Below are 17,331 nucleotides of genomic sequence, written 5' to 3'. Positions count from 1 at the left end.
AAACATGATTCCAAAGAAGAGATCAAGTGAGAAGGGTTGAGTTCTTGGAAATTAAAAATATGCTTCCACACTAAAAAGCTGCAATAGAAATGTTAGAAGTCAAGAAATGTCCCCCCAAAGCAGGAAAAATAGGTAACTTTTGAAAGTAAAGGTAAGAGATTTAGAGATATAACCTAGGAGATAACATTTGACTAACAGACTTGCAGAAAGAGAGAACTGAGAAAACAGAGGGAATGAAGCTATCAAAGAAAAAACTGAATTCCTCCAAGCTGAAAAGTACAAATCTGATGACCAAAGGATCCACTAAATCCCCAGCACAATGAATGAAAAAGCCAAAATCCACACCTGAACACATTGTGGGGATTTTCAGAGACAGAAGACTCTAAAGCTTCCAAAGACAAACCTCGATTAAGTAAAAGCAAAGGAGCAAGTGTCAGACCGACACCTACTTCTCAGTAGCAATGCAAGGACACAATATTTTTAAAGGACTAAAAACAAATGACTTTCAACATCACTGAGCTAAAGTCATTCTCAGAATGCAAAGATCCATAAAATGTGTGCACATATTCCTTTTAAGTTTCTAAAGATGGGCTTTGATTAAATGAAGAAGTAGATCAAGAAAAAGGATGATAGAACACAGTGAATCCTGGATATCTTGGATCCAATTAGGAAAGCAATGACAAGAAAACAGTTATACACGGACCTAAGAAACTCACCTAGGCTAGAAAACAGGACAGAAGACTCCTGAAAAGTCATGGATCAAAGAAGAATTTAGTGGGCGCCTGGGTGGCTCAGTGGGTTAAATCCTCTGCCAGGGTCCTGGGATCGAGCCCTGAGTAGGGCTCTCTGCTCAGCGGGGAGCCTGCTTCCCCCACTCTCTCTCTACCTGCCTTTCTGCCTACTTGTGATCTCTGTCAAATAAATAAATAAACTCTTTAAAAAAAGAAGAAGAAGAATTTAAGAGAAAACCTACATGATAGTTCTTAAAATATATATATATATATATATATATATATATATATATATGTACAATAATAAAGACACACAACATTAGGAAAAAGAAAGACAATAACTATCAGAAAAGCGGAAACCTAAGTGATTCAATCAGTTAAGCATCTACCTTCAGCTCAGGCCATGATCCTAGGGTTTGGGGATTGAGTCCAACAAGGGGTTCCCTTCAATAGGGAGTCTGCTTCCCCTCTCTCTCTGCCCTTCCCCCACCTTCTTGTGCTCTCTCTCTCATTCATTCTCTCTCAAATAAATAAATAAAATCTTAGGAAAAAAAAACACTACACAGGAAAGGAAGTATACTAGCTGGTTTTGCAATTGACAATGTTTATATAGTCAATGTAAGGTTAAGGTCCTTTATCTTTTCTTTACAGTCCAGTCTGAACTTTGGATGGCAATAGTGGAAATGGAAACAGATCTGAGAAATGGACAGACATGGTGATGAAGTGACACCAGGGAAGAGGTAACAAGGATAAACGAGGTTTGGAGGGAGGAGCAAGATGGCGGTGGCGGCGACCTAAATTTCCTCTGGTCCCAGGAATTCAACTAGATAGTTATCAAGCCATTCTGAACACTTACAAACTCAACAGGAGATCAAAGAAAAGAAGAGCAGCAATTCTTGGGAACAGAAAAGTGACCACTTTCTAGAAGGTAAGACACGCGGAGAAGTGAATCCGAGGCCATATGTGGAGACAGACACCATTTGAGGGGAGGGGCCAGCTCCAGGCAAGTGGTAGAGCAGCCGAGCACAAAATCAGAACTTTTAGAAGCCTGCTCCACGGAGGGACGTCACTCCAGTGGCTAAGTGGGGGTGGAGCCCTCATGGGAACAGCGTGGTCTCAGGAGCCACAGGGGACAGAGAGACCAGGGGTGTCTCAGGGTGGCAGAGCTCCCAGGTGTTGGAGCGGGGAAGCCGGCTGTAGAGACAGATGAGGGGTGCGCTCAGCTCAGGTTACCTTGAACTGTGATCCGATGCGCAGTCAGGCCACTACTTTTTGAGCAGGGACCCCACTAAGTGGCAAATCCAGGGAGACACCCCCCCCCACCTTCCTCCACAGGGAGGAGCCGAGCAGGAGTGTGCCTGGGGAATCTGCTGGGTTTGGAGACCCCAAACAGGGCTGTGTACCAGAGACAGAAATGCTCAGTCACAGGCTGTGTGGGCTTGGAGCGCAGCTGGAGACCAGGGAGATAGGAGGGACTGACTGCTTCACTCTAAGGGCGCACTGAAGAGGGGGTCCCTAAGCTCTCAGATCCTCCAGGGCGGAGATTGGGACGCTGCCATTCTCATTCTCATCCTCCAAAGCTGTACAAAAAGTATTCAGGGAACAAAAGCTACCAAGAGCAAACTTGAGCAGTTTGCTTAGCCTGGCCCCCGGCAAGGGCGGTGCAAATCCACCTTGGACAAAGATGTCCAAGAATCACTGCAAGAGGTCCCTCATCAGCAAGATCATCCAGCCAAGACCAAGTTTACTCATCAGTGAGAACGGGGCTAGGGGAATATAGCACATAGAGTTATTCATGGCTTTTTTTCCCATGATCCTTTGGTCTTTCAAAATTAAATTTTTTTAATTTTTATTTTTATTTTTTTTTTTTAGATTTTATTTGACAGAGATCGCAAGTAGGCAGAAAGGCAGGCAGAGAGAGAGCTGGGGAAACAGGCTCCCCGCTTAGCAGAGAGCCCGACCCGGGGCTCAATCTCAGGACCCTGGATCATGACCCGAGCTGAAGGCAGAGGCTTTAACCCACTGAGCCACCCAGGCGCCCCAAAATTAAATTTTTTAAATTGTCATTTTTAAAAATTTTTCCTCTTTCCTATTTTACCTATTTTATCTTAACACCTTTTATTTCTTTTTTAAAAGATTTTATTTATTTATTTGACAGAGAGATCACAAGTAGGCAGAGAGGCAGGCAAAGAGTGAGAGGGACGCAGGCTCCCCACTGAGCAGAGAGCCTAATGTGGGGCTCGATCCCAGGACCCTGAGATCATGACCTGAGCCGAAGGCAGAGGCTTTAACCCACTGAGCCATCCAGGCACCCCTATCTATCTTAACACCTTTTAAAAAATCTTTTTTAATTTTCATTTTTACACTCATATTCTATTCCTTCATTGTATTTATACTTATTTTTTTGTGTCCATATAAGTTTTTCTTTCTTTAAAATTTTGGGATACAATTTCTTCTAACACACCAAATATATTCTACATCTAGCCCATGGCTTTGTTCTAGTCTCCAGCCTGATCATATTCTCTCCTTTTTTTTTCTTTCTTTTTTCAATCACCTGCTTATCAATTCCTTTTTAAAAATCATTTTAAATTTTCATCTTTGCAGTCATATTTGATCCCTTCATCATGTTTGCCCTTATTTCTATACATACATAAGTTTTTCTTTCTTTAAAATTTTGGGAGGCAGTTTCTTCTAACAGAGCAAAGTACACCCAAAATCAAGTGTGTGGGTCTGTTTTATTCACCAGCCAAAATATACATATATATATGAATTTAGTGCCATTGTATTGCCTGTAAGGTGACCGTTACTGTATATTATCTCTGTTCCTTTCTGCTCTGTTACTTTTAGGCTCTCTCTTTGCTTAGAGGACCCCTTTCAATATTTCTTGTGAGTCTGATTTGGTGTTTGCAAATTCTTTTATTTATCTATCTATGTATATGTATATGTATATTCTTTTGGTTATATATATAAATTGTTTTCCCCTTTCTTATCTCCTATGTTTCATGTCTGATTTGGTTAGCGTATACTTTTCTGGTATTGTTGTTACCCTTATAGCATTTTGTTCTCTCATTCATCTATTCTTCTCTGGACAAAATGACAAGGTGGAAAAACTCCCCTCAAAGAAAAGGAGAAGAGGCAGTACCAACTGCTGAGGACCTACTCAATATGGACTTAGTAAGATATTAGAACTAGAGTTCAGAATGATGATCATACAGATGCTAGAAGGACTTGAAAAAAACATAGAAGATACTAGAGAATCCCTTTCTGGGGAATAAAATCCCTTTCTGGAGAAATAAAAGAACAAAAATCTAACCAAGTTGAAATTTTTAAAAAGCTATTAATGAAGTGCAAAAAAAAATGGAGGCTCTTTCTGCTAGGATAAATGATGCAGAAGAGAGAATTAGTGATAAAAGAAGATGAAATGATGGAGAATAAAGAAGCTGAGAAAAAGAGACAAACAACTAATGGATCATGAGGGGAGAACTTGAGAGATAAGTGATACCATAAGAATAAGCAATATTAGAATAATTGGGATCCCAGAAGAAGAAGAAAGAGAGAGGGGGGTAGAAGGTATACTGGAGAAAATTATAGCAGAGAATTTCCCTAATTTGGAGAAGGAAATAAGTATCAAAATCCAGGAGGCACAGAGAATCCGCCCCTCCCATCAATAAAAATAGGTCAACACTACATCATCTAATAGTAAAACTTCCAAGTCTCAGAGACAAAGAGAAAATCCTTAAAGCAGCTTGGGACAAGAGGTCTGTAATCTACAACAGGAGAAACATTAGATTGACAGCATACTTATCCACAGAGAACTGGCAGACCAGAAAGGAATGGGATGGTATATTCAGAGCAGTAAATGAGAAAAATATGCATCCAAGAATACTATATCCAGCTAGGCTGTCATTGAAAATAGGAGGAGAAATAAAAAGTTTCCAGGACAAACAAAAACTGAAAGAATTTGTAAACACCAAACTGGCATTACAGGGAATATTGAAAGGGGTCCTCTAAGCAAAGACAGAGCCTGAAAGTAGACAAAAAAGGAACAGGGACAATATACAGTAACAGTCACCTTACAGGCAATACAATGGCACTAAATTCATACCTTTCAATAGTTACTCTGAATGTAAATGGACTAAATACCCAAATCAAAAGACACAGGGTATCAGAATGGATAGAAAATAAGACCCATAGATATGCTGTCTATAAGAAATTCATTTTAGACACAAAGACACCTCCAGATTTAAAGTGAAGGGGTGAAAAACAATTTACCTTCCTAATGGACATCAAAAGAAAGCTGGGGTGGCAATCCTTACATAGGACAAATTCTAAGCCAAAGACTATAATAAGAGATGAAGAAGGACATTATATTATACTTAAAGGGTCTGTCCAACAAGAATGTCTAACAATTTTAAGTATCTATGTCCCTAAAATGGGAGCAGCCAATTATATAAACCAATTAATAACAAAATCAAAGAAACACATTGACAATAACACAGTAATGGTAGGGGACTTTAACAACCCTCTCACTGAAATGGACAGATTACCTAAGCAAAAGATCAATAAGGAAATAAAGGCTTTAAATGACATATTGGACCAGATGGACATCACAGATATATTCAAAACATTCCATCCTAAAGCAATAGATTACAGACTCTCCTCTAGTGCACATGGAACATTCTCTAGAATACATCATATCCTGGGTCACAAATCAGGTCTCAACCAGTACCAAAAGATTGGGATCATTCCCTACATATTTTCAGACCACAAGGCTTTGAAACTAGAACTCAACTGCAAAAAGAAAGTTTGAAAGACCTCAAATACCTGGAGGCTAAAAGAGCATCGTACTAAAGAACAAATGGGTCAGCCAGGAAATTAAAGAAGAGTTTTAAAAACTCATAGAAAGAAATGAAAATGAAAACACAACTGTTCAAAATCTTTGGGACACAGCAAAGGCAGTCCTGAGAGGAAAGTATACAGTGATTTGAGCCTTTCTCAAGAAACAAAAAAGTTCTCAAATACACAACATAACACTACACCTAAAGGAGCTGGAGAAAGAAGAGCAAATAAAGCCCAAACCCATCAGAAGAAGAGAAATAATAAAAATCCGAGCAGAAGTCAATGAAACAGAAACCAAAAAATAGTAGAACAGATTAATGAAACTAGGAGCTGGTTCTTTGAAAGAATAAAATCAATAAACCCCTAGCCAGACTTATCAAAAAGAAAAGAGAAAGGACCCAAATTAATAAAATCATGAATGAAAGAGGAGAGACCACAACCAACAGCAAAGAAATAAAAACAATTATAAGAACATATTATGAGCAACTATATGCCAGCAAATTTAACAATCTGGAAGAAATTCTCAGAAACATATAAACTACCTAAACTGAACCAGGAAAAAAACAGAAAACCTGAACAGACCCATAACCAGTAAGGCAATTGAAGCAGTCATCAAAAATCTCCCAAAGCACAAGAGCCTTGCACCAGACAGTTTCCCAGGGGAATTCTACCAAACATTTAAAGAAGAATTAGTACCCATTCTCCTGAAACTGTTCCAAAAAATAGAAGTTGAAGGAAGCCTTCAAACTCATTTTATGAGGCCAGCATTATCTCTATCCCCAAACCAGACAAAGACCCGATCAAAAAGGAGAATTATAGACCAATATCCTTGATGAACAATAGGATCCAACAGTACATTAAAAGGATTAGTCACCATGACCAAGCGGGATTTATTCTAGGCCTGCAAGGTTAGTTCAACATCCGCAAATCAATGAGTGTGACACAATACATTAATAAAAGAACAAGAACCACATGATACTCTTAATAGATGCTGAAAAAACATTTGATGAAGTACAGCATCCTTTCTTGATCAAAACTCTTCATAGTGTAGGGATAGAGGGTACATATCTCAATATCATCAAAGCCATCTATGAAAAACCCACAGCAAATATCATTCTCAATGGCGAAAAGATCTCAGCTTTTCCCCTAAGGTCAGGAACACTGCAGGACTGTCCACTATCACCACGGCTATTCAACATAGTACTAGAAGTCCTAGCTTCAGCAATCAGACAACAAAAAGAAATAAAAGGCATCTGAATCAGCAAAGAAGTCAAACTCTCACTCTTTGCAGATGGTATGATACTTTGTGTGGAAAACCCAAAGACTCCACTCCAAAACTGCTAGAACTCATACAGGAATTAAGTAAAGTGTCAGGATATAAAATAAATGCACTGAAATCAGTTGCATTTCTATGCAGAAACAGCAAGACAGAAGAAAGATAAATTAGAGAGTCGATCCCATTTACAACTGCACTCCAAACCATAAGAATACCTAGGAATAAACCTAATCAAAGAGGCAAAGAATCTGTACTCAGAAAACTATAAAGCACTCATGAAAGCAATTGAGGAAGACACAAAGAAATGGAAAAACGTTCCATGCTTATGGATTGGAAGAACAAATATTGTGAAAATGTCTATGCTACCTAAAGCAATCTACACATTTAATACAATCCCTATCAAAATATCAACAATTTTTTTCAACGAAATGGAACAAATAATCCTAAAATTTATATGGAACCGGAAAAGACCCCGAATAGCCAGAGGAATGTTGAAAAAGAAAGCCGAAGTTGGTCGCATCACAATTCTAAACTTCAAACTCTATTACAAAGCTGTCATCATCAAGACAGCATGGTACTGGCACAAAAACAGACACATAGATCAATGGAACAGAATAGACAGTCCAGAAATGGAACCTCAACTTTATGGTCAACTAATCTTCGACAAGCAGGAAAGAATAATCCAATGGAAAAAAGACAGTCTCTTCAACAAATGGTGTTGGGAAAATTGGACAGCCACATGCAGAAAAATGAAATTGGACCATTTCCTTATACCACATACAAAAATAGACTCAAAATGGATGGAGGACCTCAATGTGAAAAAGGAATCTATCCAAATGCTTGAGGAGAACACAGGCAGCAACCTCTTCGACCTCAGCCACAGCAACATCTTCCTAGGAACATCGCCAAAATCAAGGGAAGCAAGGGCAAAAATGAACTATTGGGATTTCATCAAGATCAAAAGCTTTTGCACAGCAAAGAAAACAGTTAACAAAACCAAAAGACAGCTGACAGAATGGGAGAAGATATTTGCAAATGACATATCAGATAAAGGGCTAGTGTCCAAAATCTATAAAAAAACTTAGCAAACTCAACACCCAAAGAACAAATAATCCAATCAAGAAATGGGCAGAGGACATGAACAGACATTTCTGCAAAGAAGACATCCAGATGGCCAACAGACACATGAAAAAGTGCTCCACATGACTCGGCATCAGAGAAATACAAATCAAAACCACAATGAGATACCACCTCACGCCAGTCAGAATGGCTAAAATTAACAAGTCAGGAAATGACAGATGCTGGCGAGGATGCAGAGAAAGGGGAACCCTCCTACACTGTTGGTGGGAATGCAAGCTGGTGCAGCTACTCTGGAAAACAGCATGGAGGTTCCTGAAAAAGTTGAAAATAGAGCTACCCTATGACCCAGCAATTGCACTACTGGGTACTTACCCTAAAGATACAAATGTAGTGATCCGAAGGGGCACATGCACCCAAATGTTTATAGTAGCAATGTCCACAATAGCCAAACTATGGAAAGAACCTAGATGTCCATCAACAGATGAATGGATAAAGAAGAAGTGGTATATGTACACAATGGAATACTATGCAGCCATCAAAAGAAATGAAATCTTGCCATTTGTGACAATGTGGATGGAACTAGAGGGTATTATGCTTAGCAAAATAAGTCAATTAGAGAAATACAACTATCATATGATCTTCCTGATATGAAGAAGTGGAGATGCAACATGAGGGGTTTGGAGGGTAGGAAAAGAATAAATGAAACAAGATGGGATTGTACCATTATGTAAAGGTGGCACACATATATTTGGAAGGTATAGTGGGAGAAGAGTGAGTTTGGGGGAAGTTCATGTATCCTGCTAGGAAGGCTAAGTTGACAGAGTCTCAGAAACATTTCAAGTATAAATGTCAAGTAGGTACATGGAGATACTAAACAGCACAGAGCTAAGGGGAGAGGTCCGTACTAGAAATATAAGCTGAGCATGTACTGGCATATAGATGGGAACAGAAGCCATGGGATCACTGTTGAGTGTTTCAGATGGTTTTGTTGGAACAAGAAACTGAAGGCAAATAAGCTCAAGGAAAATCAAGAGTTTCTCCAGAAGAAAAGAGTGCTTCAAGAGGCAGCGGATAATCACCCGTGTGAAGAGTTACTGGAAAGTCAAATATGAAAAGCAGCATCAGCAGCAACTGACTTTAGCGTCACTGCCCCCCCTATTGCAGCACAGATATCTCGGTTACTACCACGGTCTACCACGGTCTATTTAACTGTCTCAGCCACGGAACGTACATGTGTACGCAGACACCGCCACATTTTTTCCATTTTTATACATCCAGCACTCAGCACACCTGTTGCATAGGAGGTTCGTGCTAAATATCACAAGTCTCCAAACAGCCCTGTTATTCATTAGAGATGTAACACATATTTACTGGGGAGCCAATCAAGTGTCAGATTTTCTGCCAGAGGATGGACGGGGGAAATGAATTAAGACACAGTTTCTTTCCCTCACCGGTGTCTCTGCTTCATCCATCCGTCCATCCACCCACCCCCCCCCCTTCACGAGTGCACTTACCGTGAGGAATTAGCACTGTTTATATGCCAGATCCTCTTCAAGTCTACGAACCCCTTATGAGTCCTACCTTCCTCATCTCTGCATCACTGCACATAATACAATAGTACATGATTTCAGCACCTAATAAAGCTGTAGTTTTTCCCAAGTGTGCTTACGCAGTCTGAATGAGGGAGAACAATTTGTTAACGAATGAATACAGTGACATGACCTAAATACTGCAGCAGACGTGCACACAGGGCGACAGCTGTGTAGAGGAGAACGTTCCTAATGCTGTTTAGAGCAAAGGACTCGGAGAAGTAAATGCTTGAGCTGAGTCTTGATGGATAATAAGAATTTGCCAGGCAGACATGGTAAAGAAGAGGAAATGGCCTGTGCAAAAGCATGAAGCCCTAGCAAAGCACGCTACCTCCAGGGAAGAGCCAATGGCTTAACATTGTTGCAATGGAGGGTGCATTTGGGGAACAGGTAGGAGATGAGGCTACAATGTACAGAGAGGGGTGATATCATGAAAGGCTTTGAGTACGATGGTGAGTTTCACTTTCAGACCACAGACTCCTGGGACCCAGTTTACAACTGTAAATCTGCCTAAAGCTGGCTTCCTTCTACATAAGGTCCACTTAAAAATTTTTAGCAAATACAAAAAAAAATTTAGCAAATAACTTCTATATATTATTTAGCTATTATGTATATACATATATCTAAAAACCTATCCCCACAACTGCTTTGTAAAGAAAAACAAGGTATCAGGGCGCCTGAATGGCTCAGTTAAGCATCTGTCTTCAGCTCAGGTCACGATCTGAGGGGTCCTGGGATCGAATTCGTGTCACCGTGTCAGGCTTCCTGCTGGGCAAGGAGTCTACCTCTCCTTCTGCCCCTCCCCCAAGCTTGTGCACTCTCTCTCAAATAAAGAAATAATCTTAAAAAATTTAAAGAAAAAGGAAAACAAGGTAACATGATAGCAGGACAGCAGGTTGAACCAATTATTTAATTACAGATAAACATCATTAATGATAATATTTTGAACTAGTCAAGTTTAATTAAAATCAGCCATGAAACCAAGGCATTCTATTAACAAAAGAAAAATAAGCATATAAACTTCATGTGTTCAATTCTTAATATTGAAACAGAAGGCATACGCCAAATTAATAAGTTTAACCAATATATCTATCATCAAGTGTTTCTTTTAGTAGGTTTAGGTTCTGTTCCAAGGCAACATGCCTCCTTGCCATCCCCAAACGGCAGCAAGTACTAGAAGAAAAGAAAGAACGCAACTCACTTCATTCAGTCGTCTCTGCAGATCTTTGACTTGATGTGAATATTCTTCCAAAACACGTTCGATGTGTTCCTTTCCAGGGTACGGGATGACTTTTCTAGGAGAATCAAGTTCCACTTCATATTTGGGGAAAAAAGGAATTTGTGTCAATGTCGCAGCTGAAGACGTGTTTTCAATGATTGTGCCACGGATAGATGACATAAAAAACGGACTTGAAGAACCTAAATATTAAAGAATGAACCAATCAACTTACTAATAAAATAGTTCTGTGGTAAACATTTTCCCAGGTGATTTCCTTAGTGAACCCCGAAGATACTCCAGGTCTCGGGGGGAAAACAGACAAGGAAAGGACTGGGAAGAGCCCAGAGAGACAAGCACCAGGGAAAAGCAGATGTGGGAGGAGGAGGGAGTTTTACTTGATAGCGATCAAGTGATACCCGAGTTGAACGAGCCTTGAAGTAGATTAAGGAGAAGAGAAAGGGCCGTGTAGGCCGCGGGAGCACGAGAATTAACGGTGAGGAGGCTTGTGACAGCACAGATATTCCTGACAGGAAAGAAGTAGCCAGATCCGAGAATGAAGATACAGGCCAGAGCACAAAGGACGCTGTGGTCATGCCGAGGAGCTTGACTTTTGTCTTGAAGGTCATGAATGGATTTCCGAGTACGAGAGCCGTTCACGAGGTGTGAGGTCTGAAAAGGCCGTCCGGCTTCAGTGTGGAGGATGCTCTGGACGGGGATGAAACTGAGGGACAGAATCAAGTCGCAGAAGGCTTTCATCGACGCAGGCAAGGCATGGCAAGTGTCTACCCTAGAGCAGAGACAGTGGCGTCGGACACAGGGTATGGACTTGAGAAATACATGTGGGAAGGAGAAGCCTGCGTGGCGTCCAAGAGCTCTCAGGGGACTCGAGCTTCAACCTCCAAACAAGGCCGCTTCATTTTCGAGTTGAGGAGTCTGCCTGCTTCAGAGCAGGAATTTGGGAACCATCAGCATCTGAGTTCTGGTGAACCCCTGAAGTCAACGGGATGATCCAGGGGCCGTGTATACAGGGAAAACAGAGGATGAAGAAGAGTGCGCCACGGAAACACCAGTATTTAAAGGGAAGACAAGGGAGCAAAACCCAGGAAGAGTCGCAGAAGCAGCACAAAGATATTAGAGAATTATGTTCAAGAAACGGCAATGGTTTGGACCAAGTGACTGTGAGTGTGAGATGGAAAGAGACCTTCCCAGGAGCCGGCTGGGAAGCCCCCGGCTGAACACACAGGCTGCCTTTCATGTAAAGGAAGGAGTTCTCGTGGGGCCCCGGGGAGGCTCAGTAAGCCAAGCAGCTGCCTCTGGCTCAGGTCAAGATCCCAGAGTCCTGGGGTGGGGATTGAGCCCCACATCTGGCTGCCAGCTCGGTGCGGGGCCTGCTTCTCCCTCCCCTTCTCCGTCTGCCCCTCCTCTACCCCCTGCACATGCTTAGGTGCTCTCTCCTTCAATTACATAAATAAAATCTTTAAAAAAAGAAAGAAAGGAAGAAAGAAGGTCTCAAAGTTGACCCAAGAGTCCAGAAAATGGCACCAAGAACCATGGGGAGTTATTCCCAGGCCTGAGCACTAATCTGGGAATGGTCAACCTGTGCTGAGCTAGATTTCAGAATTGTGATGGACCGTGTGCCTCCTGCTGTCCCCGTGTGGAACAGTAGTTCTGACAGATGCGGGTCTGCCACTGGACGTCGGCTGTCACAGGTCTTCAGATGAAGAGGAACTTGACTCAGGGAGCTGTACCTAAGGACTTAGAACTGAGAAGCTTCATCCATACCTGAATCCAGTTTCAGTAAGGAGATTCGGGCCTTTGAACGGATGGAAGCTGTAACGGGATGAGACTGTTAGGGGTCTTCTCGGGAGAGAGACAATGTACTTTGCGTGTGAGAGAAAAGTAAATAATTTGTGACCAGAGGGCAAACTGTGGTGCTTTGAAAATATGTCCATAAATGCCTTGATAATTGTCCCCTGAATAGGTTAACATCCCTCCCCTGGGTAAGAAAGGAGAAAGGAGAAATGGGAGCAAACGCGTCAAGCACGTGCACACTTATGCTGGGGAGGCGTGGCCACTGCTTACTTTTGCGGAAAGAAACACTGGAAGATTAAAACAGAACAGACATATAGAAATAGAACAATAAAACACAGAAAATGGTTATCTCCAGGGGTACAGGGAGGGGCAGAAATAGAGTAGAAGGGAGAGGGATGGCAGCGAAACTCTACTAAAGTGCCTTTGTGTTAAGTTTTTACTTTTGAGCCAGGTACGTGTTATATATATCCTAAAAATAAAATCAAGTTGAATGCTAACAGAAAGAAACCTTATAGTAAGTCTGTAACAGCCACTGAGAAAGACAGTTCCTTCAAATAACTTTAGAGCTCAGCACTCTGTGCGTGGGCGTAGAGAGCCTGTCTTAGCCGCCAGCTTGTCACGGTGGGAGCACAGCTGTAATTCTGAAACTCTTTTGTATGGACTGTGGAAGAGAGAAGATGAACAAATATGCTGAGTGTTTTGGAAACTAGAATTTCCCAGTAGGGGAGAAGCAGACATGGAATGAGGGAAGATGAGGAGGAACTCCACGGTACCGGATTTGAATGTGAGTTTCCATGCGAATTTGAGATTAAAAAAAAAAAAGTATTTTGAAGCTTTATCCACTGAATGTTCCAGACAAAAATGATACCTCAGTAGCAATATGCATATGAGACTCCGGATTCTTTATTATTGTTCTCTACTGAAGGGAACCAGGGCTCCTTAGAGAAATGGCTCATTCCAGGCCTGGGGGAAGAAGTCAAACCCAGTGAGAGACGGGCCATTCGGATGTGCCAGAAAGCAGGGAAGTGGGTCACGTTCTAAAGACAGGAACCAGCTGAAAGGACTGGCCAGACACGATACAATTGAGAACTAAAAACAATAGTGGTGGGGGGGGGCATGGGGGCAAGGGGGGCGGTGGGAGGTCAGGGTACCAGGTGGTGGGTATTATGGAGGTCTCGGATTGCATGGAGCACTGGGTGTGGTGCAAAAATAATGAATACTGTTATGCTGAAAATAAATAAAAAATAAATTTTTAAAAAACTTGAGGAAAAAATAAAAATCTCTAAAAAGATAGAAAAAAAAACAATAGTGGCAGTAATGCATCATAGCACTTTGAACTAAGGACAATCTACATATGGACGGCAATAAAGATGAAAGGAAAGCTCTTCTTTCCTGAGAAATGTCAGCTAATGACTATAGTAAAATTAGAAAATCAAAAATGTTGGGTCGCCTGGGTGGCTCAGTGGGTTAAGCTGCTGCCTTCGGCTCAGGTCATGATCTCGGGGTCCTGGGATCGAGTCCCGCATCGGGCTCTCTGCTTGGCAGAGAGCCTGCTTCCTCCTCTCTCTCTCTCTGCCTGCCTCTCTGCCTACTTGTGATCTCTCTCTGTCAAATAAATAAATAAATAAATAATCTTTAAAAAAAAAAAAAAAGAAAAGAAAAGAAAAAATGTAATCCTTGCTTCGGGCAAGAATCTTCAATTGACACCAAGACCACTGGATAAAAAACTATTTAGTACTAGAATATTCACAAACTCTTGCCAAATGAGTTTAACCCGAGTCTAAAGATGAGAAACAACCAGAGAAATCTAAAATGTCAGATATTCTATAATACAGCTAGTCCGGCCTCTTAAAGCCTATGCCGTGAGAAACAACAAAGGAGCAAGGATGACGAGAGCAACCACTAAATACAATTCATCTCTGCTATTGTTAAACACACACACACACACACACACACACACACCACCAAGGAAGACTTTTTATGACATCAACTGTGTAAATTTTAATATGATTGCAAATCAGATGACATCGCACTGACAGTGATTTTCTGAGACATGATAATGTGGTGATGTAGGAAATCATCCTTATCGAAGGAGATGCATGTTCAGATTTTGAGGCAAGATTCATGATGCCTTCAATTTCAGGTAAGTGAAACATAAATCATACGTACAGAGATAAAACAAATATAAAAATGTTGACAACTGCTGCACCAAGTGTAAGGTATTCAATGTACTATTTTTTAATAGCTTAAAAAATTTCAAAACAAAATGTTGGGGGCGATAAGAGGCCACTGAACTTGGTGAAAAAGGGAAAATTAAGTCACATTGGCCAGAGTGCTTTTACTGGACTACTGGATTCAAAAGCCAAAAGGCAGTAGTAGTTTGCAGAATGGATGGATAGATATTAGATGCCCTTAGGGAATTAGGAAATAAAGTTATCTGTGAGAAAGAAGTGTAGGGCATGGGACCTAAGAATGGCACAATTTTGAAATAAGTATTGAGGGAAACTGGAGAGGGAACTGCCTAAGCCAGTGAGTCTCCTGTAGCAGGATCAAGGATCGAGATGAGATGGGATCTCTGACTGTGAAGCGGCAAACTGACGGGAAATCCACAATCTGTATATTTTCTCTAGCAGAATCTTCCAGAAACCCAGTAGGAAAATGGAGAATGCAATCAGCCTGATAAAGATGGGGCTTTTCCTGGAAGAGAGCAACAGAAGACTGAGAGAGAGGAAGTTGGAGAGACCGGCAAGAGGCTCTGAAATAATGAACGATACAAAAAAGAAAGTGAGGATAAGAAGAGGTTTTAATTTAGGAGAAAATGGCAGAAGCTAGAGCAGTTGTTCTCAACCCTCTTTGGAAATCAGGGTCAACTGGGGAGCCTTAAAAAAACAATAACCCACTGGTACCTAAACCCCATTCCAGACTTACGAATTAGAATCTCTAGGTGTGGCTCTAAGCCATATAAGTGTTTAAAACCTGAAAAAGTGATTCTGACACGGAGCCATGGTTGAGAATCGCTCCTTCCATGAGGCAGAAGAGCAGGCGCTCTAGGAGGGAGGGACAGGGCTAGAAGACAGGGGGTTGGATTTCAGAAGTCTAACAGTTCTTGGTAATAAGAGCCAAGTAAGAGAAGTGGGTGTGGCTAGAGTCAATGTCAAGGTGAGAAGAACGAAAAAGGTGAAGAAACTCTAAGCTGGGTCTAAGATGGGACAGTGATATCCTGGGATGATGGTGAGCCTGAGGAGGGAGAGACAAGCCAGGAGCTAAGTGCTGCAGCCCCGAAGAGCGCGAGGGACAGAGTGTGCAGGGATGGGCGTGAGTGGAACTGGGCGGGAAGATGGGCACGGCAGCGCGGAGCAGACAGAGGCACCTCAGGTCAGTAAAAGCACCCTAAAAAGCGAAGTCTTCTCAAAATAAGTGCTGAAATAAAAGTGTTTAAGCAGACCAGTAAGACAACAGATCTGCAACTGGGAATAAACTTTGGGTGCATTCTTGGAGATGAGAGAGCCAGGCAGGGCAAGCCATCGGAGTGTGCAGGCCACCGTGTAGGTGTGCAGGTCCACCCTCTAGCTCTCCCCTGTCCTGCCGGGTGCCGCGGTGAGCTACTTTCCCCAGGCTCCCTTCCCAGCCCCTCTCCTGGGACATCACCGAGGGAAGTGCTGGGAAGATCCAGAGGCTGTAGGACGGAGAAACTGTGCACCGGTCTCTCACAGCCTCTGCTGGGCTTCTGGCGGTGAGTAGGCTTCTGCTCCCGCCCCACACCACCGCAGCCCCCCACCCCCCAGCCCTGCTGCAGGTGGTGTGAGCTCTTGCCTTCCTGCCCTCCTGACATTTCCTCTTCTCATTGTCCTTCTAGCCCAAGGCTGGTAGCAGCTTCCTGCAGCTGTGCCTGCCTGGCTTCCCCCTATGACGCTTCTCAGCAAGGTCAACACCAACTCCTTCCCAGTTCCCCGCATCGTTCTGCCTATTTATCGCACCTGTTACCGTTTTCCTGCCAGCTGCCCCTGGCCTTGGACTGAGATGGGTTCAGGCGGAGGGGAAGAGGCCGGAACCAGGTCAGCAGAGACGGAGAGGGAAGACTGGACTCAGAGCCACCGCCTACACCAGAAAGAGCGCCGGACGGATGGGGTGGGGAGTGGAAAAAGGGTCAGACTGACGCAGGAATCTGGCTTCAAGTGGACCAGGGAAGAGAAGGCGTTAGGGAAACATGGAACACCTTGTAGTCCCTCAACATGGAAACAATTTTTAGACCAAAAAAGTAATGTAAACATTTGCTAAAAAACAGATACACTATTTTTAAAAGACTAAACAGTTTCTGCCTCAAAAAGTAGAATTTTCAATAAACATTCATGACCACCATCTGTGCCCTGCAGTTAAAACCAAAATATACTAAAAAACAGCAGCCTGAATAAATATTATGAAGGCTGTTTAATTCCAATGTTCTCATTTCGTTTGATAAAGAACACACACCTCCATTGGATGGGACACCACTGCTTGATAAAAGATCTTCATTATTTGATTCACCGGCTTTTAGTTCCATATTAAATACTGCTGCCTCTTCTTAAAGAATCTGGAAATATGAGTGCTTCCCTGTTCGATTCTTCTGTTTCTTATCTATAAAAGACAGGGATCCGATCTTTATTAATAAGGTATTATGAGAACAAAACTCCTAGAAGAGGGACTGACTTCATTCATATTTCAAATTTAGTAATAACTCTTCACCAGAAAAATATTTATACATAAATATATTATCACTACATAAAATGAGTGAATAGAATCGTATTT

At 41.9% G+C, this 17,331-nt stretch overlaps 1 protein-coding gene across 1 annotated transcript in view; it reads right to left on the bottom strand.

Moving 5' to 3' along the window:
* Positions 1–17,086, bottom strand: part of CCDC158 (coiled-coil domain containing 158) — a 78,578-nt gene extending 61,492 nt beyond the window's left edge. Inside the window, exons 1-2 of the mRNA XM_044224078.1 lie at positions 17,017–17,086; positions 10,717–10,934 (exon numbers count right to left, since the gene is read on the bottom strand). Coding sequence (XP_044080013.1) covers positions 10,717–10,934; positions 17,017–17,086 — 288 coding nt within the window. The remainder of the gene's footprint in view (positions 1–10,716; positions 10,935–17,016) is intronic.
* Positions 17,087–17,331: the final 245 nt, after the last annotated feature.

This window comes from Neovison vison, chromosome 11 (assembly GCF_020171115.1).
Source record: "Neovison vison isolate M4711 chromosome 11, ASM_NN_V1, whole genome shotgun sequence".
NCBI lineage: Eukaryota > Metazoa > Chordata > Mammalia > Carnivora > Mustelidae > Neogale > Neogale vison.
The sequence above is the reverse complement of the archived record's forward strand: the minus strand, read 5'-3'. Positions and strand labels throughout refer to the sequence as shown.